Source organism: Danaus plexippus, chromosome 15, assembly GCF_018135715.1.
Source record: "Danaus plexippus chromosome 15, MEX_DaPlex, whole genome shotgun sequence".
In the NCBI taxonomy this organism is placed as follows: domain Eukaryota; kingdom Metazoa; phylum Arthropoda; class Insecta; order Lepidoptera; family Nymphalidae; genus Danaus; species Danaus plexippus.
In genome coordinates, this window is record NC_083547.1 from 3,061,329 (window position 1) to 3,085,315 (window position 23,987).

General features: G+C 32.8%; 4 protein-coding genes across 5 annotated transcripts in view; 2 read left to right on the forward strand and 2 right to left on the reverse strand.

The window, feature by feature from the left end:
• Positions 1-915: 915 nt before the first annotated feature.
• On the forward strand, positions 916-3,154 carry LOC116766627 (exosome complex component RRP45). Its single transcript, XM_032656544.2, has 7 exons — positions 916-1,207; positions 1,278-1,372; positions 1,449-1,671; positions 1,750-1,970; positions 2,041-2,286; positions 2,616-2,788; positions 3,008-3,154. Exons 1-7 carry the CDS (start codon positions 1,142-1,144, stop codon positions 3,097-3,099), a joined length of 1,116 nt encoding a protein of 371 aa, XP_032512435.2. The 5' UTR covers positions 916-1,141; the 3' UTR covers positions 3,100-3,154.
• LOC116766628 (histone deacetylase complex subunit SAP30 homolog) lies at positions 3,112-4,772 on the reverse strand. The gene is made up of 3 exons (XM_032656545.2): positions 4,105-4,772; positions 3,798-4,016; positions 3,112-3,662 (listed from the first exon to the last, which is right to left on the reverse strand). Exons 1-3 carry the CDS (start codon positions 4,291-4,293, stop codon positions 3,534-3,536), a joined length of 537 nt encoding a protein of 178 aa, XP_032512436.1. The 5' UTR covers positions 4,294-4,772; the 3' UTR covers positions 3,112-3,533.
• A 115-nt stretch (positions 4,773-4,887) lies between these two features.
• LOC116766625 (high mobility group protein DSP1-like) lies at positions 4,888-13,833 on the forward strand. Of its 2 annotated transcripts, none has more exons than XM_032656543.2 (6): positions 4,888-5,032; positions 9,697-10,278; positions 10,356-10,568; positions 10,926-11,086; positions 11,501-11,675; positions 11,885-13,833. In XM_032656543.2, the coding sequence occupies exons 1-6, from the start codon at positions 5,018-5,020 to the stop codon at positions 11,984-11,986; spliced, it is 1,248 nt and encodes a 415-aa protein (XP_032512434.2). In that variant the 5' UTR covers positions 4,888-5,017; the 3' UTR covers positions 11,987-13,833. The 2 variants fall into 2 exon arrangements, with proteins under 2 accessions (XP_032512434.2, XP_032512433.2); XM_032656542.2 differs by lacking the exon at positions 4,888-5,032 and adding an exon at positions 7,992-8,958.
• A 1,853-nt stretch (positions 13,834-15,686) lies between these two features.
• Positions 15,687-23,987, reverse strand: part of LOC116766394 (protein O-mannosyl-transferase Tmtc3) — a 104,343-nt gene continuing 96,042 nt past the window's right edge. Inside the window, exons 4-12 of the mRNA XM_061522742.1 lie at positions 22,461-22,560; positions 21,064-21,179; positions 20,124-20,329; positions 19,794-19,998; positions 19,170-19,433; positions 18,373-18,858; positions 17,958-18,144; positions 17,317-17,597; positions 15,687-17,199 (exon numbers count right to left, since the gene is read on the reverse strand). Of these exons, the coding sequence (XP_061378726.1) occupies positions 16,897-17,199; positions 17,317-17,597; positions 17,958-18,144; positions 18,373-18,858; positions 19,170-19,433; positions 19,794-19,998; positions 20,124-20,329; positions 21,064-21,179; positions 22,461-22,560 (2,148 nt within the window). The 3' untranslated portion in view covers positions 15,687-16,896. The remainder of the gene's footprint in view (positions 17,200-17,316; positions 17,598-17,957; positions 18,145-18,372; positions 18,859-19,169; positions 19,434-19,793; positions 19,999-20,123; positions 20,330-21,063; positions 21,180-22,460; positions 22,561-23,987) is intronic.

Below are 23,987 nucleotides of genomic sequence, written 5' to 3' on the forward strand. Positions count from 1 at the left end.
CCATATAATATTTATATAATATGTTTGGTTTAAAAAAGCCTTAAATATTAACCTTTACAGTTTTTGTACTTTAAATAGTTTTTCATAGGATTCGGAAAATTAATATTTAAAAAGGCGTATCCACTAGGACTTATTGAAAACATCTATATATATTATATAACAGCCGTATATCTTATGTAAATTGTCATACAACTAATGGTAATAACGTCAGTCATAAAAAATGTTTGCTTATGGCTGTCCTCATTATCTATACAAACAGGGTGGAAATGAAAGGTCATATTGAAATACATTTAGGGTTCAGTTTGCTGAAAAAATCTGAATATTTGTTATAAATTTTTATTAACGTGTTCTCTTTTATGTATTTAATTACATCTCTTTAAAAGTTGTTAGAAAATAAGTATGGCGTTATTTACGTTCTTATAATACTTTCATGAAGAATATAATAGGAAAATCCTAAAACAGACGAATAAAAAACTTCAAAAATTTCAAATCACGGCAATATAAAGTTTTCCTTTGTCTTTTTTATGTCGTTATCAAATAACATCTATTTTCGTATTCGATTTCTGGTGTTACTTTCTAATAATACTGTGTTAATTATTTCATGTCGTGGAGCAGGAGAAACTTCAAAAAGTAATTCCATACAAAATAACTGAACTGATTTCCATATTTAAATAAATAAAGAAAAGTTTCAATATATTCTTATAGTTTGACTTTTTAAAAAGTTATTTTTAAAGGTGCAAATTTTTCTTAATTATAGTTTGGAATAGAAAATTAGGATAGGAGAGGCTAAGAAGAAAAATGGTTGAGGAAATCTTTTAGAACTACCTCCAGTAGATCTGTCAAATTGGTTAAAGACAGACAGACATCGGTAAAGAGATAGAGAAAGTGAGCCATTAATTAATAATTTATTATTTTAAAAATCAATTTCTAAAATTGAAAAAAATCTCATTAATGAAGTATTAAAAGTGTAAATTTTACAAATTTTAAAATATGTTTTTTTATGATCCAAAAGTAATATTTTATCTTTATAATAAAAAATAAATGTCATTAGTAGCGTCAACAAGTGTATATGCTATATAACCTCAACGTATTTTCTTAACACAATTTTTAATAAATAATGATATTTTAATAAAGAAACACAATGAGGGATCTTTATTTATCGAATTGTGAAAAGAATTTTATTCAAAAAATTATTTCGGAAGGGCATGTAAGTAGATCATTGACATAAAAGAGTGAGTGAAGATGATGCATTATTATCAAATAATTTATGATTCTAGCGATTAGATGGCAGAATTTACAATGAGAGCCGAAAATTAGATATATCATATGGATCAGAATATGGCAGTTGTATTGTTTCTTTAGGAGAAACTAAGTAAGTTCAATGGTACCCCAGATTAAAATAATATATATTAAGTACTATAAAAAGATAATTTTTGCTTATTTTACAGGATATTAGCCCAAGTATCATGTGAAGTAGTACAGCCTAAGCAAATAAGGCCCAACGAAGGTATTCTATTTATTAATGTAGAAATAAGTCCTATGGCCGCCCCACAGTTTGAGGCCAACAGACAGACAGATCTTACAGTTTATCTTAACAGACTTTTGGAGAAGTGCTATAAAGACTCTAAATGTATAGATTTAGAATCCTTATGCATTGTTGTAGAAGAGAAGGTTATATATTTTTAAGAAAATTATATGATTTATTTTCATTTGGTTGGACATTATGCTAGAACAAAATTTTATTTTCAGGTGTGGTCATTAAGAGTAGATATAAAAGTTTTAAATCATGACGGAAACTTAATTGAATGTGCCAGCATCGCTACACTAGCATCATTGGCCCATTTTAAAAGACCCGATGTAACTCGTAGTGGAGATAGTATTATAATTCACACATTATCTGAAAAAGACCCCATACCTACCGTCTTATACCACTACCCTGTTTGTGTAACTTTTGCTATATTTAGTAACAAGTAAGTATTTTTATGAGCTTTACTATTTATACAGAATGTTTAAATAACTATAAATCTTTAATTCCCACAGTATTCTAGTATCGGACCCTAGTTTTATAGAAGAATCAGTGTGCACAAGTAACTCTGAGGAAGGCAGTACAGGAGGATTGCTAGTCGTTGGAATGAATCAGTATAAGGAGTTGTGTGTATTGAATCTAAGTGGTGCTGCTATATATAATTCAAATGTTGTGCATAAAGCCATACTTAATGCGGCTGAGAAGTGTAAGAATATTGTCGAAGAGGTTAAAAGTAAAATTGTAACCGATGATAATTTTAGGTAAGACAATTAGATGGATTGTGATGTGTGGTTTAAATACAAAATTGAAACTATATAAAATCTGCTTCGATTATGCATTAGTATGAATTAAATAACTGTTATAACATCTTTATTATTAGTTTTTCTAAATAATGGAGTAACAATTTGATCAAATTATTGTAATTGCAAGCATCTGAATTGGATATTTTAAGTGTCTTAATATTTCAAGGTTGGTTTGTCTTATATGGTCTAAGTGTTCACTTCAATCAACATAATATTAGGTTTAAATACAGCAGAAATTTATTCCAATAAAATCGTAATCTAGACATTCAAATATTTTTTATTTTTAGGCAAAAGCGTGTTAAGATCAATTTCGCCGATATTATTACAACAGATCACATACAGACACTGTGTAAGAAGGATCTTAGTATTTGTCTTAAAAATTTTAAAATCAATGATGTGAAACAAGAGGACGATTCGGAAATGTCCGAGGATAATGTAACAGAAGACAGTAAATACGACGGTGAGTAATTTGAAAATATGTTCATTAATAAATACTGTATGTATACCTTAATAAACGAGCAATTGATTTTTCATAGCCAAGTGACATATACATAGATATGACATCTATTCATTAAGAGATCATGTATTGATTGAGTATAAAATACTATTCTTAATTTAAACAATACAAAAATAACAATTTGGCATTGACTGTTATTAAGAAAATTCTTTTTTTTTTCAGTTGTAGCAACAAAGCCAAATGTAGCTGAAATTAAGTCCAAGGAAGCTAAATCGTCATGGATAGAAATATCATCAGAATCTGAAGAAGATTAAATGAAACAAAAGTTTGTCGAATAAAATGTAATAAACTACACTTTATTGTGTTAAATCTCTCTTACATCTACTTAGAATTAGTAGCATTGCATTTCCCTTGTCAATTAACAATCATATTCAATACTAAACTACATGAAATAAATAGTGGATACAAGACTTCATTGTTTTATATTATAATTATACATTTTTGCTGAGTGTTACACAACTCGAGAGTATAAGGCAATATGTTATTACAATTCATTTCTAAATAACTACCGATTGCCGTCTGTGAGTTATTGTTTGAATCACAAATATTGTATAAAAATTATCATTTAATAACATTGCTCATTTTTATTAACATCAACAGAGGACAACCCTATAATTGATTGTAAATTCAAGAAGAGAAATAATCTATGTACTAAATATATAAAAATTAAAGAAATATTTACATAGCACTAAAGCGAGTCTAAGTTCATGCCATTTTTCTGATCTAACTTATTCCCTTTAGTTTTCACCATATATATAAAGTAAGTGACAATCTCCTTTTCATCGACTGGCAATGTCTTGAAGTGTTTTTGGACAGCCTGAAAGATATAAAATTCTTATTATGAGGTACAATAATTTAATTGATTACAATGATTATTATGGGAACTAAAACCATGTACCATAAATAAATAATAGTTTTAATTAATTAAAGTATAGTGTAACAAAATTCTTACTTCGACTAGTTGAGCCTTGTTCAGACCTGGCCTTGTGGGCACCTTATAATGTCTTTTGTACCGCCTAAGAGTATTCACTTGCAATTGAAACCAGTCCACTTCTGGGGCTTCCATCTCTACTTCATTACTATCATCTTCGGAATCCTTGGGCCTCCTTTGTTTTGCTCTTGCATCTTGTATCATTTTTTTATGGTGATCACAGATATATGTATGTCTTGCCTGGATATTAGAAAGCGAAACGTAAATGTATGTTTATTATTAATTAAGAACACTAAAATATAAGTTTAATTATTATTGTAAGACTAACCTGGGAGTCGATATTGAGTTTGAGCCTCTTAACATTTCTCTGTATGCGTTTACCGTACGATGCATTGCCAGCGGGTCGCCTACATCGATCACTGTCATCCACTAGGCAACATATTTGATCGGAATTACCTCTAGAATCTTCTTCTCCTGTACTAAACCCGTTGTTCATTGGATACTCCCGTTGAATCATATATAACAGATAGTTCTATATAGAGCGCAACACCTCGCACGGGTCGACACAGAATAGTTCGACGTATCAAGCCTCAGGGTTGAGGTTATGACTGGCAATAACACTAACCATTTTTAAAACATCCAAGTAATAACATAACAAATGATCACAATCAACACTATTTTCCACTGCACCAATGCATTAAGAAAAGAATGATGTAAATCACTGCAGCTAACCGATGTAATGTTCTAGGTTTCAAAGAGTCTTCCAGTATTTAATAATTCTTACACTGTAAGTATCAATATATACTAGTCCAATTTATAAAAAACGTGGAATATGTTTAGCCTTTATCAAAATATTTGCTCTAATTTAAACCATTGCCCACAAAAGCCGAATTTACCACCTATCGCCATTCGAGTGTACGTCCCGTCACCTTACTGAACGCAATAGCAATAGCTTTACTCACACAAGTAAACATAGTATACTCTGCTTTGTGAAAATAGTTTGTAATGCGAATGTCGAAGTTGTGCATATAGACGCTATTGTGTGACAGTGTAGCCATAGTTAAGTATAAACAAAAAAATAAAGCCGAAAGTAAATTGCTGATTGGCCAACGAAAGGCGGGCGATTCAATTTTGACCAATAATGACGTTCTAGAACTGACATCTCCTGCTGTGTATTTATCAGTGCTAGCGAACGCGAAGTTTCCTACGTAATAAGCGCTGAAATCGTGTGCTCGTTTGTAATGAATATATACACGGTGAGTTTAATTTCTTGTTATAATAGCAGTTAAACTGTTTGAAACCAAATAAATTTGGCAGAATATTTATATTAATTAAGCCGAGTGAGATAAATGAAGCGATATTTTTAGTTTAACATTCTAAATTTATAAGCAAATGGCTGCCGAGTGCGGACGTAAAGTGACACTATACATAACACGATATTGTAGACTAGTAGGTAAGTATATATATATAATGATATACATACTATTCACGCTGCTCATTCATAAATGTTCCTTAGAGATATAATCTAAATATTATGACAACTTATCATGTTGTTTTGCAATTATCAAATTTTGAAAATATTTTGTTTAATTTATATTTTTCTTATTAGCGGCGAAAATATGGTCGGTATTTTTATTTATTACTCATTAATGTTCCACATGTTGCCAATTGTTACACTACTATCAGAAAAGACATTTCGGTCAAAGTAAACTAAAAAATAAAGATTTCAGTATACAATATATTTTTGCATTAAATGAAGATGTTTTTACGGTATTTTTTTAAATTTTTCTTTAAGTAATAATATTATTACTAGGGTTATTATTTTTTTTAGTTATTATAGACAATGTATGTACATAGCTTCAAATTAAATACAGGATTTTTTTATTATCTGTTATTATTTTGGCGCGTCATTTAATATATTTAAAGTTGGTCATATTGAAGAATAACATCAAATTCAAGTAATATACATAATTTGTCCTCTTTACAGACAGACATGTCATCATTTTTATCATTTTCTACTATAATTATATTATTTTAAGGGATTGCATTTCAGTTTTTGTGTATCATTTATCTTTAATTTATGTTCAAAATAAGGTTCAACTAAAACAAGTACAAAAAATATTTATCTACTCCGTTTAGTGTATTGTGTAAATAACATTATTCACATTTAATTCTTATCAATAAGTTATCATATCTTACGTAGTTTACTTATAATAAAACATTTTGAAAATATCGAATTATTAGACCAGTTGAGTTTGAGAAATTTAATGCCCCTTATATATTAATATGTTTGTCTTGTATAAATATTAATGGAAAGAATAATACGTCCAGCATAATGAACTTTTAGTACAAATAAAATTAACATGTTTGGATAGGTAGACTCCGCTTTTATTACAATCTTAAAACTGCATAATCCCGAAGTTTCGGTTACTTTGTAGCAACCGTGATTACGGGACGACTATATGATAAAAACGAAACGAAGTACATCCGAAAATTTTTGTTTCATTTCTATAATTTTATTTTAAACGCAAAAATATTAGATAACTTAAAGTATTCTGTAACTGTATCTGTAAATTACGTAGGCTGTAAAAAATGATTCGTTCTACTGACCGATTGTTTTATGCTTCTCGAATAACAGTTTGATTATATTTAATATTTATGTCATTGTTCGAAATCAAACTTTCCTCCATTTATATTTTTTCATTTACATGAGACTGTTTTTACATTTAGATTATTACAATTCCAAATACCATAAAGTTGATATCGAATATGGTGTACTTCTAGAAATAGTTATGAGAGGTCTTTTAGAAAGGATTACGCTTTGATGATTTAATAATTACCGGAATGGATTGTTTTACGTTCTTTTATACTGTAAATGATTTAACGAGGTTTCAGAGACTGCTGTATAAATTTAGCAGAAACTTCTCTTAAAAGTCTTAGACCCAAGAAGTTTAAATTTAAATAATAGTTGGACATCTGTTGAAGTTAAACTCTATATAAATTATCAAGTCAACAGACTAATTGTTAAAGAAAATTTTCTTTCCGCATTTTTATTTTAATTACCCTTCCTACCTTTTTAGTTAAACCTTACTAAGTTAGCACAAGGTGACCGATATCTCATATATGGAATAAAGATGTTGTTTTCGATCGTACATAAAAAAGTGCACAATTAAATTGAGAATTTCCTAATATGAAATTTTCTTATTATGTTACAAATGTATTGGAGGATCATAATCCTTATGGCATTATGTTTTGCGTAAAAGTACCGCATACTTACATGATATATAGAATTTTTATTTATATTTTTATAACATTGAATTTATTAAAAGTACCAAAAATAATTAAATTAGTTTAGGATACTAATATATACGGGTCATTATATATATATAATTATCACTTAATACAGAAGAATACATATACAATAATGTTCTCATTTAACAGACTGTGTGAAGTATATAAGCTAAATTTAAATTTAAAGAGTTTAAAATGCTTAAAAAAAAGTTCTTCGCTGTAAGCAAAACTGCTTGTTCTAAATAAATATGTTTGAAAGATTTTGTTTTTTTATAACAACTTTATTAAACAAATAAACAATAACGGACGAAACGCATAAAATCAGAAATTTTAAATGAGATCATTTCACGTTGTAATCATTTAAACTCGTACTCACTAGTAACAAAATAAAAACTACAGACGGAATACAACACAAATATATTTCAAAACCGGTGCGTAAAACTGGTTAACTAAGTATATTTAATAAAAAATAAAATAAAGACCAGATTCTGTGATATATTAGGTAGTTTGTTTTTATTGGCATACAATAAACTTTCCCCCGTTGTTTGTTTTGATTTTTTTTTGACCACGTTGTTTTACCCCAACTGAGTTTGACACCCCGCCTGCCGGCTACGTAATATGGAACATTGAAAAAACCATTACATGAAAGGGAAAAGTAAAAATGTTATCACTTAATATTATATTCACACGGTTGCATAAATTTAAAAAAAATAATACTAATAAAAAATGCCTCTTGTTAAAACAGAGTTAATTATTTCAAATAAAAAATCCTTTACATGCATGATAACAGAAAACTGCCTACATTATATCGTCATTTTATAAAAAAAAATATATACATATATGTGTATGTATATAATATAAAAACAGAATTTTTCCACGATGTTGCCAAAAAATTCAGAGTTGAGATTTTAATTTCCTCTTATTATTACCCTTTTGGACTGTTGAATACAATTACAATATCCCCTTAGATTGACTTATATTTAATTATTCCGTATAACGTACTGCCATTGAAAATGTTTCGTACAAAGGAATTTTGGTATACAGATAGAGGGAGTATGAGGCTGCACTAATCGCCTTATTGACCGGTTACTGGACGAGGTTGTTGCCGGTTCGTGCATTTTCGGTCTCTCTTCGTGTATACTTTGGACGTTTTCGTATCGGCCGCTGCGCGTTGGGGGCGCCACTGTACAGTTGTTTAGCGTCCTACCGTGCGACGTTGCCAAATGTATTGACTGGAACACGAATGAAGACAAAACGTACGCGCGTTGTGTTCAACTTATAACCGGCAGCTTTTTTATTGAATAAACTTCGGTGTTTTCAGTTATTAATTGATTGTTGTTCATGAAAAAAATGGTTTGGCTTGCATAATAAAGCTGATACTTTGTGATGAAAATAGGTTTTGTGTTTTAAGTAACAGTGTTATACTTAAAACATAAGCTGCGAAGTCGACAGTAAAGTGAAGCTTTTTAAAATAATATTTTCTGAGGATATGTGTCGGAAAACAATACAAAATAAAGAATAAGGGAAGGTAACCGAGGCTGAATAAAGATATTGGTTAGCCCAAAGCGATAGTGATATGGGGGAACGGGGCACAACGGGGGGCGCTTGGGGTGCGCGCGACGATGCCTCGTGGTGGACAAGTGGCTCCGGGGAGCTTCAGCATCAACAACAATTGAATGAGGAAATAGCAAGGAGTACTGCCACTGTTACCCATCAGTTATATACATATAAGATGGCTACTGGCTTTTCAAATAATACTGGAAATAATACGTCGCCTGCGTTCGACTATCGTTTAATGACTGGATCTAATCCTAGGGATGAATCTCCTCAGCAACCTTGGTGGTATGCTTCTGGCGGTGTAGAATCACAACAACAAACTTCTTCTCCAACGGTACATAGATTTCCCATTCCTTATGACTAAAAATATGTTAAATTTTATAACATCCTATATAGCTTTAAATTAAGGTGTTTAAACAATGAGGTAACCATACCCTTTGTCTATGGAAATAATCAAAAAATATTAATGTGACATGATTTATATAAATATAAATCATGGGAGCATTTGTTATTTATAGTTACTCAAAAACAGATATAATTTTTTGAAGATAATTACTGTGAAATGTCATGACAAGTATAAAGTATATGATATAGTAAAATAACTTGATTATTTTTGTGAATATAAAGAGAAATTTGAAATGCATGTTTTGCAGGTATATATAAGCACTTAACACAATATTACTTTATTAGATGTAATAATTGTTAAGGTCATGTTTTTTTTAGATATATATCCTTTTTGTTTCTTTAATACTTAAATTGTGGACAATAGAGAGAAGTACTCAATCATTTTTATAGTATTATAATCATTATAATTTATAATTCAAATTGTCATAATATTATTAACATGTTGAAAGAATAATCTTAAAAAGAAACGAATGTTTTATTATTATTTTTATTTATAAAATTTTTATTACCTTTTATTTTTTTGTATGACGCTACATATTAAATATATTACATTTTTTATACTAAAATAATAATTAGAAGTAACAACATAATATTTTATTTTAAAACATTAATTATATTATTTGTGTATCTAATAAATACTTATTCCACATAATTGTTTTTTCTACAGCAACAGAATCAATCAAGTCCAGACTCGGATCAAAGTAACCACCAGACGAACACAATTCAACAAAACCATCAGGCACTTCAGCAGGCACAAGAACAGGCTCAGCTACAACAAAGCCAGTTGCAACAATTGCAGCAACAACAACAAAGCCTGCAACAGGCATTACAGCAGCAAAATCAGAGTCTGCAACAGTCTTTACAACAGCAAAGTCAACAACAAACTCTGCAACAGATGCTACAACAGCAACAGCAGCAACATCAACAGCAACATCAACAGCAGCAACATCAGCAACAACAACAACAACATCAGCAACAACAACAACAACAGCAGCAGCAGCAACAACAACAACAACATCAGCAGCAACATCAACAACAGCAACACCAACAGCAACATCATCAACAGCAACAACAACAGCAAAATCAACAGCTTGAAATACAAGTTAGCCAGGCCCAAGCTAAAGCACTTGCTCAGGCAGCATTACAACAACAAGTTGCTCAAACATTGCAACAACATCAGCACAATTTAGAAGTTGCTCAACAGCAACAAATCCAAGCTGCTCTTCAAAGACAATCAGCTACATTGCAGGTTGAATATTTAATTATTTTTATTGAGTATGATATTTAGTAAAGACAATAAATATAAAGAAACTTAAAATCTTTCAGGAATTGCAGCAACAGGCTCAACAGCAAGCATTGCTAGCTCAAGCTACAAATAGATCCAGAATGCCCAGAGCTCGTGCATACAATAAGCCCAGAGGCAGAATGACAGCTTACGCTTTCTTCGTACAGACCTGTAGAGAAGAACATAAGAAGAAACATCCAGAAGAAAATGTTATATTTGCTGCCTTCTCCAAGAAGTGTGCCGAGAGGTGGAATGTGAGTTTGTTTATGCATGTTTGATATGTGTTACTATTGTTGCTAACAGTTAGTGTGTACAGTACTTAAATATATCACTACCCCTACCATGACATAGCCCTGTCATACTAAATACAAGCAGTTGCTAGTTTGTAACTCTTATATCTATGTTAATACTATCATGTCAGCAGATTTATGGACATCCAATTATTTGTATTGGCATTATAATGCAAACTAGTGTTAAGGGTAACAATAGTTAAACTGAAGTTAAAATACAAAATCAATTACAGAAACTTATAAATTTGTATGGCATGTGCCCTATATTATGATATAATACTGAAATATTAGATTTCTTAAACTATACTGTGACATCCGCAGACAATGTCTGAGAAGGAGAAGCAACGTTTCCATGAAATGGCTGAACAAGACAAGAAGCGTTATGAGTTGGAGATGGCGAGTTATGTGCCCCCCAAGGACGTGAAGATCAGAGGCAGGAAGAGGCATGCACTGAAGGATCCCAACGCACCCAAGAGATCTCTGTGAGTGGTCATGTAATGATATTTGCTATTATAATATTAATATTACCAATAATCTTTGATATTTGTAAAGACCATCATATATTGTATAATTTTCCCTGAGCGAATCACAGAACAAAAGGAAGTAATGTTTGGAAGCATCAAATAGATGGATGTGCTTTACCTTTAATGTGATGTTTAAATGAAACTAATATTTTCGGATTACTGCGCTTACTAAGACAAGCTAAGGACAGACATTATCATCTCGTCCGCGCGTGATAACGGTTGCTGCTAAGTAACCGAAACGTCGGGAGTATGAAGTTTTAAATAATATAATAACGCGTAGTACAGCACAACCGAAAATATTAGTTTCGTTTAAATTAATACTCGCGAAATTCTTAGATATCATTAAAGTTATGTTTTGTTATTGACTAACAGATCAGCGTTTTTCTGGTTCTGCAACGACGAGCGTTCGAAGGTGAAGGCCAACAATCCAGAGTTCACGATGGGTGATATAGCCAAGGAGCTAGGAAGACGATGGGCGGCCGCGGAGCCCGACACCAAATCCAAGTACGAGTCGCTCAGTGAACAGGACAAGGCTAGGTATGATAGGGTGAGTATTATATTTTAATTGTTAATATATTGTAAAACACATTGTAATATACAATATGTTTATGCGTACTAAAAAAAATACTTACTTTGTTATTTTAAAGGACCTTAATTTTAGTTCTGGCATACATAACAATTTTAATCTTTTTTCTTGATTGTGTTTATTCGTTATAGTCTGTACCAAAATGTCTTACGCAAAATAATATTCCATAGGAAATGACGGCATATAAGAAGGGACCATTGTCATTAGTCCAGCCACAACAGCAAGAGGTCGAGGAAGAAGGAGATTTTGATGGAGAAGAAGAATATAAGTAGAGGAATAAGAGAAATGTTGAGACGTGGTTTATAGCGCTCGATGGGCATTATATAGAAACATTGTAATAGGCAACTGAAGGGGAGAGATTTCCCTAGAGTCAACTGCATGCGCACATACGAGTACATGTCATACTTGTGAAATCGGAAGTAGTGTTAAGATCAAAAGCAATATATTTTTAAAATCTTATAATATATAATAATCATTAATTTTGTTAGCGTGTTGTCATTATCAGAAACTTAGTCCATTGAGCGCTGTGTTGATATACTTTTTATTTATAGGACACTTATTCTGACACCTTCATATCATAAAAATGTCACGTAACACGTTCTCGGTCTCGTTTTTTGCGGTCTATCTAGAAATGTACAAGAACAGCTATTTTTTTAAACGCATTTTTGTTTTAAAATTTTAAACTTCGCAGTAAGTGTTACTCGAACTACTCAGCATAGATCTGATTTTGTATGGGCTGTTTGAATGGAAGCTTAGCTCTCATGATTTCTGTCCATTTTTTAATATCTTGAATATAAGTCTCAATTATAATTTGGGAACAAACATAAGTCCATACATTGAAATACATCGACACGGTCTGACATTAAGTGATGTGCGCTTTATTCAAATTATATTGTACAGATTGTGTTCATCGCGTTACTTCTGGACTTTTATTTGCGATAATGTTAATGTGAAATAAAGTGCAAAGTATTTTAAGCAGGTATTCGTCGGGGCTCTCGATAGTGCGCCGCGCCTGGCAATGTTTGTAGGTCTCGCTCGGAGAACCAAATAGAATCGGTCAAAAATAATGACAATATAATTGATAATCGGTTCGGTTATGCCATATCATAACTCGGACGTGAAGGAATGTCGTCCTGTAAATTATGTTGCCTTATATTCGCCAGGCTGTATCTAGTTGTAGCCAGGAAACTGTCAGTCATTGATGTTAAGTTAGTATACAATGTTGTACATTCGGCTCCCTGTCGGCCGAGGGTATCTGAACGGAGTTTTGTACTTGTGAAGCGGCAGATCATTATAATGGCAATCCCTGTATGTTATTTTGTTACATTGATGTAATGTAAATAGTTATATAGCTTAGATAAATTATATTTCTTTAGATTGTTACGTTTAATTTGGAAGTTGAGCATCGATTGTATGTATGTTTATTTTGTAATTGAAGAAAAAAAAATCATTTTTGTTTTATCTTTGCGTATTTTTATACATGTACATACGGACTGTGAGATCGTGATAGTACTTAAAATAATATTGTATTAAGAGTTCCATTAGTAGTTTAGTGGCATACCTCAGGAAGTCGGGACGCGTTAGCTTTAGTCGATTCTATGAAAAATTTTGGTATGAAATTATATGGAGTGAATGATTATAATAATGACATAATTTAGTCGCAACGAGAACGGATCAAAAAAATATTTTTGTTAATTAACATGATTTTTATAGAAATTTAATTATTCGTCTCTTGAAATATAAGATTAAATGAAAAAACAGATGTGAATTAAACTATTTCTTCATAAAATCTCGTGAAACAGTGAATGTGAGAAAACCCGAGGTGTGATATAACTACAGATATAAATAGTATGTTACCATTTAATTCATTTGCATTCATAGTAAGTAATTTTTTTTTATTATTACATTGGCAACACTAGCGTCATTATGAAAGTGTTGATAGAAAGCGCGTTCTTTGTCCATAAAAATCTTGTTAAATGTTTTACTTGGACAGTATTTGATATTTATTTTAACATATTATGTCATTATACGCGTGGGACGGTGTACGGTATGCGTAAAGGCGCTATTGTTTTGAATATGTGATCTGTACAAAACAATATAGTGAATCTTTTACACTACATATTGTTGTTATGTTTTCTTCCCTCGCCCGTAACTATAAATGTATTTAAGGATGGGACATATAAAAAAATTGCACATACATACATACTTTTGATAACACAAGAAAACAAAATCACAACTCTTTTTTTGTTGCATTTAGATTTCCCACTGTTTACTAATTTGATGCGCAGAAATCAAATCTATCAACAATTTTTTTTGTAGCAGCTCCAATAAGTGATATACAGACACCGTGTTGAAATTTCAAAGTAGTCGATAGTTTCTATCAATAGCGGTGTAATTTTACTATTTCCTTTACAAAATTCATTGTCTTCCTCAATGAGGACGTGTTTAAATAGTCCTGATTGTTTTTGTGTTATTTATGATAATATGTTATAAAAGTTTCGTTTAAATGTATTGGAAACTGTAAAAAAGTTATACTTCGACTACTTTGGGTTTCCGTTGGCATCAAACCTTGGACACCAAGTTTGTTACGTAAAAGTTGTGTTGAATCTTTGCGGCTGTGGGAATACGAAAAAAGATCCACTTTTGAGTACAAAGATCATACGATTTGGCGTGAACCATCCGACCGTTGTGACGAGTGTAGTTCTGTGTAACGAAAATCAACGAAGTGGATATATCCAAGTTTAAAATCTGCTATAAGATCAGTCTTGAGTATGAGTGACGTATCAATATTATAGTAGCCATGTACAGTTTCAGTTCGTGAAAGTTTTTAACAAAGATGGCGGATGCTTCAAATACATTGCAAAAATGTTTCCAAAATTGAGTAGAGAGAAAATCAAAGGTGGTATTTTCGATGGCACACAAATCAGAAAGTTGATAGATGACAAAAATTTCATCAACCATACCACAAATATGCTTAGGAAGAGTTTGTTTCGGTAGTTAGGAATTTTTTGGGCAATGGCAAGTCTGTTGGCTATTTTCAGTACGTTGAACAGTTGCTGATACACTTCCAGACACTTGGAAGAAACATGAGTATTCAGCTTCACTACCTTCACAGCCATCTAGACTATTTTTCCTAATAATCTCGATGACCTAAGTCAGGAACAAGGAGAGCTCTTTCAACTGGACATTTGCAATGTGAAAGAGAGGTATCAGGGGTACTGGAATTAATATATGATGGCTTTTTATAATTGTTAGCATTCAAAATAGTAGTCATGATACATCTCACTTTAGAAAATCCAAAAAAAGTAAAATTTTATTCTGAATATATATTGAATATTTTTTTAAAACTTAAACTGAGCATTTCCAATGAAAATCTTCTCATTTCATAACTCCACAACTAGAGTTGCTATATAAAAAATGCGTATATTTTTGACATTTGTGTGGAAAAACTATTCAGATCCATGTAAAAAAATCTCATGCATCAGACATGGTGGTTTCCAGTGTAATCAATGACTAACGAGTAGTATTGTTATTAGTGGCGCCATCCGTGCCGTACCAATTGTACCATAATCCTAAGAATTATTTTTATGACTGATTATAATTAATTACAACACTGAATCATTGTAATTTTGTAATGGCAACATTTAAGTATCACTTTGTATGTGAAAACAATGATACTGACTGCAGCCATTTCGTAGGACATTACTAGAAGTAACGCTGAACATTAAGGATGAAGACTGAAAATCTACTTCGAATATATTTTTTTATACAAAGTTAAAACATAGTTTACGTAGTGTGGAATATATATTATAATATATAAATACATATTTGCCATTGTTGTCAAGCAGATCAAGATTTTGTCCAGGAAATTTTTATTTTCGATTTATAATGAATTTCTCCTCGGCCCAATCAACCGTTCTACGAAAGTTAATCATAACACTTACAAAGGTAACTAAGAAATAAAAAACCTCATTTTGAAACATCATTTATTTTATAAAAATAAATGTTTTGACGACAAATAGTTTATAATATGGGGTCCTTACAATTCATCCATTCAGGGGCTTCCCACCAGAAATGTTTCAAGACATTGTAAAAAATTGAGTTTTTACAAAAGTTACTTTCTTAAAACATTAACAACGTTACATTTCACATCTACATAATTATATCTAATAACGTTTGATCACTTTTTACACAATATAACATTGGCATTTATGAAAATAACAGTTCAAGTAAGTACATACATCAAGTTTATTATTTGTTACCCTAATCTGTACGAGCTTTAGTTCATAATTGGTACAACAGATATAAATGGTTAAAATAAACCGCAGCTTATACATTCATTATTTTTCTCAATGAATTAATTTTCGTGTTTATTGAACAAGCAACACCGATAGTGGGCAAAAGCGTCGTTTTCTCAAAAATACTATTCAATTTAATAAATATTTTTGTATTAGAAACAGAAATAAAATATGTTTAGGTTATGCGCACGCATTTGAAAATTACTTATGGGGCATAGTATTGATCGCTCTTTGCCTTTCGAAATGGAAACTTGTAGAACAGCGTGTTTTAAGATATCTTAGATCCTAGTCCAACGTTACAATTGCAGTGTATCAAATGGTACAATAAAAAACTAATTTCTGCAAAACGAATGCTAAAATGTATCTAAATAATATTATTATTATTTATGTACGGGGTTGCCATATAAATGCGGGGCTCTTCTCTAACGCTATTTCCCAACGCCTAAAAAAGCTCGGGAGTATTTAAACATTACCTATAACAGCATAATTTACGTACTGAAATAATAGACTATAATAAAAATTCGACTGGTTTCAAAGTACTGTCTTATGACGACACACTCATTAAACAGTTAAGTCTTTTCTAGTATTCTATTTTCATTTTAAATATACACAAATTATCCGTATACCAGGCTAATGAGGAAAGCTCGTTCCATCATGATTGTCCTACACAAATATTACATAAAGATTAAATATAAAATATCACCGAATGTCAAGCAAATTACCGTCTACGAGATCAAATAAAACCGATCGCTTCGATTTGAATAGTAAAATCAAATGTTTATAGAGCAAAACCGACAAGTACAAATCAAAAAGCAAATACCCTGATTGTATAAGCAAATCATATTAAAATGGTGTTAGACCTATTTACATTTCGCACAAGTTCGCTATGAGGGATCCGACTCGTGTGGGTCGGGGGGTTGTTGGGGGATGTAGTTCCATCTCGCTCGCACTTGTGCGTCGGATGCGTCGGATGGCCGGGTGTTGGGGTGTGTGAGCGAGACAGCTGCCAGTCTCGCGCGTACTACCGCTAGATGGCGCTGTATGTAATGTTCGTGTGGCGCTAAAACCGCGGCTCTTGTAAGACACTCTTCAGCAACGGCTAACTTCCCTCTTTCTACAGCAACAACGCATAAATTGTGGAGAGCTTGCACGTTGTCTGGTTCCAGTTCGAGGATGCGTCGATAGCACTGGAAAAATAATCAATGGGAAAGATAAAATTTATGTTTAATGTGGTAGAAAACATCACATTTCGAATTTCTAGAATAGAAAGGTAATAACACGTTATGAAAATAACAAATCCTTACACTTTCAGCGGCATCCAAATCCTTGACCGAATTGATGTAAATGTCTCCCAACAGAACTAGGGCTTTCACATGATCGGGGTGATGTCTGACCAATTGTTTGAGGAAAGGCGCGGCCTCCAGGGGTCTTCGTCTGTCAGCTAGTAGTAAAGCCAGGTTGAAGAGAGCGGAGCGGAAGTCCGGTTTAAGATGAACCGCGGCCCTGAACCAGCGTTCAGCGCACTCCGCGTCTCCCTCATCCATACACACCATGCCGAGGTTAAAGTGGACGCGCTCGTTAGTGGCTGGAGAGTTATTATATTTTAAATACGTCATTATAATATGTGGTGTTCCTTTCGTAATAAATTATTATATTTAATATATTTTTTATTATTTTAATCTTAATGTCTAAAAAGGTTTTTAATGTTTTCTGTACTTTTATAAACTAAACAAATGATTTCCACACGAAATTTTTATTGATGATGAAATGACGTTATATATTTACAGATTATTAATTATTTATTATTAATGCTTTATAATTTCAAGCTCATTAGATTAATTAGTCAGATAACGAAAATAAGATAAAGATTTTTCTTCATCATCTACATCTGCCAAATAAAACTCATTAAAACTAGCTTCTTAATATTCCTATTTTCTAATCTTACCATCTTTGTCCAACAATTTGAGTAATCTTTGTCTGGCAAGGTGTCTCAAGTCTGCTGCTCCCAGCTCTTGCAGAAGTATGGCAGAGTTCAGTAATGCCTGTTCATGTTCCGGTTCGAGTTCCAGAGCTTTGTCCAAATACGCCAGCGCCTGGGACGCCTTGCCTTGTTCAAGTAGCACTACCCCCAGCTGGAAATATTACGTGAATTGAAAGCTATGTATTATAGTGAAATACCTATTTAAATTTTCATCTCGTTTGTTTTTTTGTATTTGTGAATTTTATGAAAAATTGTTTTTCTTTTAGAATGCAACTTACATTTTCTTAATGGGCCATAACTTTCGCCTCTGCCTGTTTATTTTGTATAAATATATTTATCAAAATTTTCATATGTCATTGTTATACTCTAATATACTTACATTGTAATAAATGTCAGGGTTCCCACTGTCATACAACAGCGCCCGTTCGTAGACCTCCTGGGCCTCCTTGGTCCTGTTTAATTTAATTAAAATATCACCCCTGTTTATATAGGCCTGTGTGTAATCAGCTCTCATACTGATCGCTTGCCGATACAACATGTCAGCCTCTTCTAATCGTGTCGCGTTTTTGGATATCAAATTAGCCAAATTAAGGAAGACGTTCAAGTGATTGGGGGCTATTCTAGCTTGGTAAGATTCCCCGGGTTTGGCTTTCGGTAGGAGAGATTTGGCTTTCACGTAAGCGGCTTCTGCCTCCTGATATTTGCCTAAATGATTGAAAGTTCTTCCAACGTTGATATGGGCTCCAACGTCGTCTGGTTGGACGTTCACAGCAATTTTGAAGAATTCCAAAGCTTCTCCGTATTTCCCTTCAGCTTCTAAAGCGTGACCCACGTTGTTGTATAGCTTGGCGTTATTACGATTCACCTGCAAGTTATTTTATAAATCACTTACAACACTTTTAGCTAGATACAGCTGCGAGTTCTTTACGGAAACTTCAGCAAAAAGGTGTTTTATAAAAGTAAGATAAAATTTTATTTGGAAATAGTGGGTACTTTCCATTTTCAACATTTCTAGAATATTCGGTATTCGAGAATTGAAGATTTAAAAAGCGAGAAATTCTAGTGCATTACTGGTGTAATTTAAGTTAATTTACTCCCAACTTGCACAACAAGTGACGATTCCTTTATAATTATAATTATATAATACAATATCCGTATAATGTATTCAACACAAACCTTCAGTCCCGATGCAAATATTGTATATTCAGTCTTCCAATCCCAGTTTCTGACGTATGTTTTGGCACTAAAAGCCAGCAGGAGGAACACGAGTGCCGCTGCGGCCAGTTTCGCTCGTTTCCTGGCCACAAGCCTCCAACCGTGCGCCACTAACAGACACCAGCCCATAGACGGCATGTATAAAACACGCTCAGCCACAACGAAACCCACGGGGAAGAAGAGGTTTGATGCGGGGAGAAACGGCAAAACAAGTAGCGCAAGACCCTGTTTAAAAATGGTTGTTTACTAAACTATTAAAGTAATGTTTGAGTGTAAGTCGGTGATGTAGTCACGATCGTGAGGACGGTGGACATCTTGATATCTTAATAGAAATAATATAAACTTTCAACGACAGTAGCAGATGAAACAAATTCTTTACATAATTTTTGAGTTTCGTTACTCATTATAATAAAAGATATATTTACGACTACCTTAGACGAAATTAAATTAAAAAAACAACAATATGTATATGTAAGTAAAAATAGTAGTGCTGTTTTAGTGATTTTATTCTAAAGGATAATGAACTTCCGCACAGCGTTATAGGTTTTCCGATTTCTTAACATAGCTGTATATTGTTTTGCTTACCATCGATAATGCCGAAGATCTGGTCCTCAAGGCATGTATGGTACCAGCGACAAGCATGACTGCGAGACCCGCCGTGGCCATATTCCGTGGGTCGCTCCACGATCGTAACAAAGCCACAGTACCCATGGTCCAGTCACAGCACAACGCCTCCGGCAGAGTCAGCAGCCAGGCGTTCAACGCGGGAAGATAGGCGAAGGTTAGATGTCTGGACAAAATTTTTTTTTTTTTTTTTAGCACTAGTATAGATATACAATATATATAATTATTCTTAATACTTTCTCACTATAACTATAGTTACGTAATTATCGTTAAAGGCAGTAAACGGCATACCTCGCAGGTGGGGGCGAGGCTCCAGCAGGGTTGTCGAATCGTGTGAAAACTGGCAGCTGTGCTCCCATAACGTGTAGTCTGGCAGCCAGAAGCGCCAATGTAGCACAGCAGACGGTGGCAACCCTGCGGGCTGCTTCCCCACAGGCACATCCCCACCCTCCCTTACCCCAATACTCCAGCCAAGAACGACCAGGGCTGCCACGTCGCTATTATGGAAAAGTTAAAGAAAATTTCCTTATAACTTTATGTATAATTTTAGTTAGCACTTTGGGATTCATTTGCGTAAAGCAATATGTGCCTGTACAACATGTTTACATTGCTAGATCTATTTATTGCTAAATTACAATGTTGGGGACGGAGGGATGGCTGTCTGTACGAAGTTTAGTTACAAACTTCGATCCGTTTTGGAACAAATATCTGAGATCACGAGGCACCGGGCGATAGTTTCGAAGTTTGGTTCACGATTCAATGACATCGGTAACAAAGTAAAACCACATCCAGAGCCCAGGCGAAGACCTAAAGTATTGATGAATGTAGCGATTCCTTTAATAATATTCAGAAGAATATGAATATTTCGTGTCTGAATGATTCTTCAAGATCTCAATTTATTTTAAGTTAATGATGATTCAACACAGTGTTTTCGATACCTCTAAAATTAATCCGACAGCTTTCCATATACTAATGATGTAAATTCCTTTTTTTATTTAATGAGATCTAAGATTTTCACGAGTATTCATTTAAATGAAACTAGTATCATTCGGATTTACTACGCGGATTTTATTATTTAAAAACTACATAATCCCGACGTTTCGGTTACTTTTTACGGCAAAGTAACCGAAACGTCGGGATTATGTAGTTTTTAAATAATAAAATCCGCGTAGTAAATCCGAATAATACTAGTTTCATCCTTTTTTTATTGTATTTTATATAAAAATATTACCTTTTGCGCTACGAATAATTCGTAGACCACGCAGACGGCGGTGACCGTGATGCCTTGTTCTTTACACAGCATGGCAACACCAACACAGGCAGTGCATGCTACGACGTAGCGCCAATCTACAACAACATTAAATGAAATACCTCCGTAGAACTTCCATCCATGATACAATAAACATTTTTGTATAAATTTACCTATGTATAAAGGGATTCAACCTTATAATATTATTAAGTTATAATTTGTAATACTGATTCATGAAAGCATCTATACAGTATTTTGTATATAGATAAAAAAAAACAGCGGGGACATATATTTGCTACACGTAGGAAGTTGTGGCAGGTATATATATGTGTATTGTATCGCATACACAAGACTATTTGACATTTCAAATTACATTGTCATTAACGAAAAACAAATTTTAAAGAAAAATTTTACATTGTAAAAAGAAACAACAATGACAGAAATGGGTCAAGAATTATGTTCGTTACTTTCGTCTACTTCAACCAATTCAAAGTTCCAGAGATAGAGCTTATCACCTACTTAACTGCGGGGCAACACTGGCAGTGACGTGGGACTTCAATGACAATAAGTGCCCCGAAGCTGTACTTTATATAAGCCGAGCAAAAGGGGCTGAAAGGCTATTGCTGGGTGTGTGCTGACTCCATTTTATAAGAAATAAGTTGTATATTAACAGTTCTCTCTTCAATTTAATATTCAGATCTTACGTTGTGTTCAATCAAAGAGACATATAAATATAAATTCCCGTCAGAAACAGTCAGAAGGAGCTCAGTTAAAGAAAAATACAGAATAAAAAATTTAAAAATTCGGTAAGAATACGAGATACACGTCACGAATGTGATTGATCAGATATTGGGTCGCTGTAAACCAACGATCATAGGATCTTAGGTTTCGATTCTCTCAAAAGCCTCAAAGCGAACAGGTGCCCGTCGGTTCGGATTACATTCAAATGTAGGTATGCGATCGAATTAGCCCGAGTCTCGGTAGCCATTTTTAACTCCCAGAGGTGAATTTTCAAACCAAAACTCGGAGCGGTCTTAACGAAGTCACTCACAGATATCATAGCTGGATTTTGTGAATTTCAGACGTCATGTTACGCGTCAGAATTAAATTAGTTCGGTGTTATAGTAAAGAAGTATCTCGGTACTGATAATATTAAATTCAGCTTTCAGTGTGACCGACGAAACAGCGTTAGAATGGCATCAAAATTTTTGGAATTTCAGCTGCGATACCTTGTAGTGGCATGCGGTTTTAATTAATTAACATTATTTGGATGTCATACAAGACATGAAAATTCTCATGAACATTTAATATTTATGACATATAAATAGTGTAATCAACCAAATTTGTTGGAAATATAATGCGGTGGAATAAAGTAATACCTGTGTATCTTCTTCTGCTGGCTGCTCGAGCATAGCACAGAAGAGCGCCGAGGAAGAAGACAGAAGACAACATCTCTGCTCTACCAACCACGCCCGTCACCTATAAAGAGACAATCACATTTAAATATAAAAAATCGAACAAGTTTTACAAAGAATCTAGGTATGTATTCCTATCAATTTAATTAAAATTAATATATTCTTAACCAATACAATTAATTATAAAAGCATCTACTTCATATAGTAATTGAAATATATAACTCAACCCGAAAAAAATATACCATGGAAAGTAATTTTTGTATAACAAAATATGTTTAATTAAAAACATAAATTCAAGTTACTTAACACAATTGCCCCGTTTTTCTTTTGGAAGTTAATGAAATGCCAGGGAGAGGTCACAAATCTTAACCTTATAGAAATACGGATCGATATAGATTATGGCTCCAGTTAATTTGTATTATTCTTTAGTAAAAACTGGAGTTCACTTTAAAATTGTTTCCATAATGAGATTCGAGAAATATCTTGAAGATCGAGATTACAGACGAAGAAAGCAACCTTTTTCTTCAACAAAAGACCTAATTATATCCAGTTCTATGATGTCTCTGTGATAATTTAAATAATTCTATATAAAAAAAACTATATTTAAGAAAGAGTCAAGATGTTTAGCGTGAACCGTAAACATAGTTAGTTCCAGAAGGCGCACTGGCGACTATCAAACTGTTTTGCTAAGAAAATAAACTTACAATACTCGCGGTAATTGGGTCTGTTTTCATATTGTTAGGATTTCATACTTTCTGACAGAGCGGACGTTATCATCCTTGATTAAAACAAATTTGAAATCTCAATATAAATAACTTATTTTAAAACGTAATTAAACATATACATATGTACATAATGTACATGTAATATCACATTGGAACAGGATAATAATATTTGAATGTGTAGGTAAGAAAACTAGCTTGCAATTATAAGAATTCTAATGTTAAGGTCAATGAAATCAACATAAATGTATGATAAAATGAGCTCGAAAAATGGTACAGGCTTCAATTCAAAAAAGTCATTTACGCGTGTTCGTGTCATGAATATTTATGGATAATGTTTATTAAGATTCAATATTGAAAAATGTATTTTATTTAGGTAAAAGCTATGTTGGACAGTTTCATATTTTTATTTTAAATAAATTATTACGAATATTAAATCCTCAAAGTATAATTAAATATGTTTTATCCATCTCGGTTGTTTCGTGAGCGTCGTCAAAAGAATGACATAAAACGTTTTTATATATACCGGACGAACGTCCAAGGAAAAACATAAAACATTTATACTGACCAAAGTAAGCACTCTTTTGATAAGATAAGTATCTCATCTAGTCCACGTCAGATAAATCTCATGGGGCGATCATAAAAGCTCCCAATTAATTAGCAACGTTGACATTGACAGGTTCATCAAATGAAAATAATTACTGCGTTACTAACAGCAACCATTCGGTTCCTTTATCTTATTACGCTTAATGGCGAATATCTCGATATA

Excerpts from the sequence above, each read along its gene's own strand:
- LOC116766625 (XM_032656542.2), top strand. The coding sequence starts at position 8,644 with ATGGGGGAACGGGGCACAACGGGGGGCGCTTGGGGTGCGCGCGACGAT. Across the intron at positions 10,279-10,355 it reads GACAATCAGCTACATTGCAG|GAATTGCAGCAACAGGCTCA; the intron begins GTTGAATATTTA and ends AAAATCTTTCAG. Across the intron at positions 11,676-11,884 it reads ACAAGGCTAGGTATGATAGG|GAAATGACGGCATATAAGAA; the intron begins GTGAGTATTATA and ends AATATTCCATAG.
- LOC116766628 (XM_032656545.2), bottom strand. The coding sequence starts at position 4,293 with ATGATTCAACGGGAGTATCCAATGAACAACGGGTTTAGTACAGGAGAA. Across the intron at positions 4,017-4,104 it reads AACTCAATATCGACTCCCAG|GCAAGACATACATATATCTG; the intron begins GTTAGTCTTACA and ends TCTAATATCCAG. Across the intron at positions 3,663-3,797 it reads ACAAGGCTCAACTAGTCGAA|GCTGTCCAAAAACACTTCAA; the intron begins GTAAGAATTTTG and ends TATATCTTTCAG.
- LOC116766627 (XM_032656544.2), top strand. The coding sequence starts at position 1,142 with ATGAGGGATCTTTATTTATCGAATTGTGAAAAGAATTTTATTCAAAAA. Across the intron at positions 1,971-2,040 it reads TTTGCTATATTTAGTAACAA|TATTCTAGTATCGGACCCTA; the intron begins GTAAGTATTTTT and ends TAATTCCCACAG. Across the intron at positions 2,789-3,007 it reads AGAAGACAGTAAATACGACG|TTGTAGCAACAAAGCCAAAT; the intron begins GTGAGTAATTTG and ends TTTTTTTTTCAG.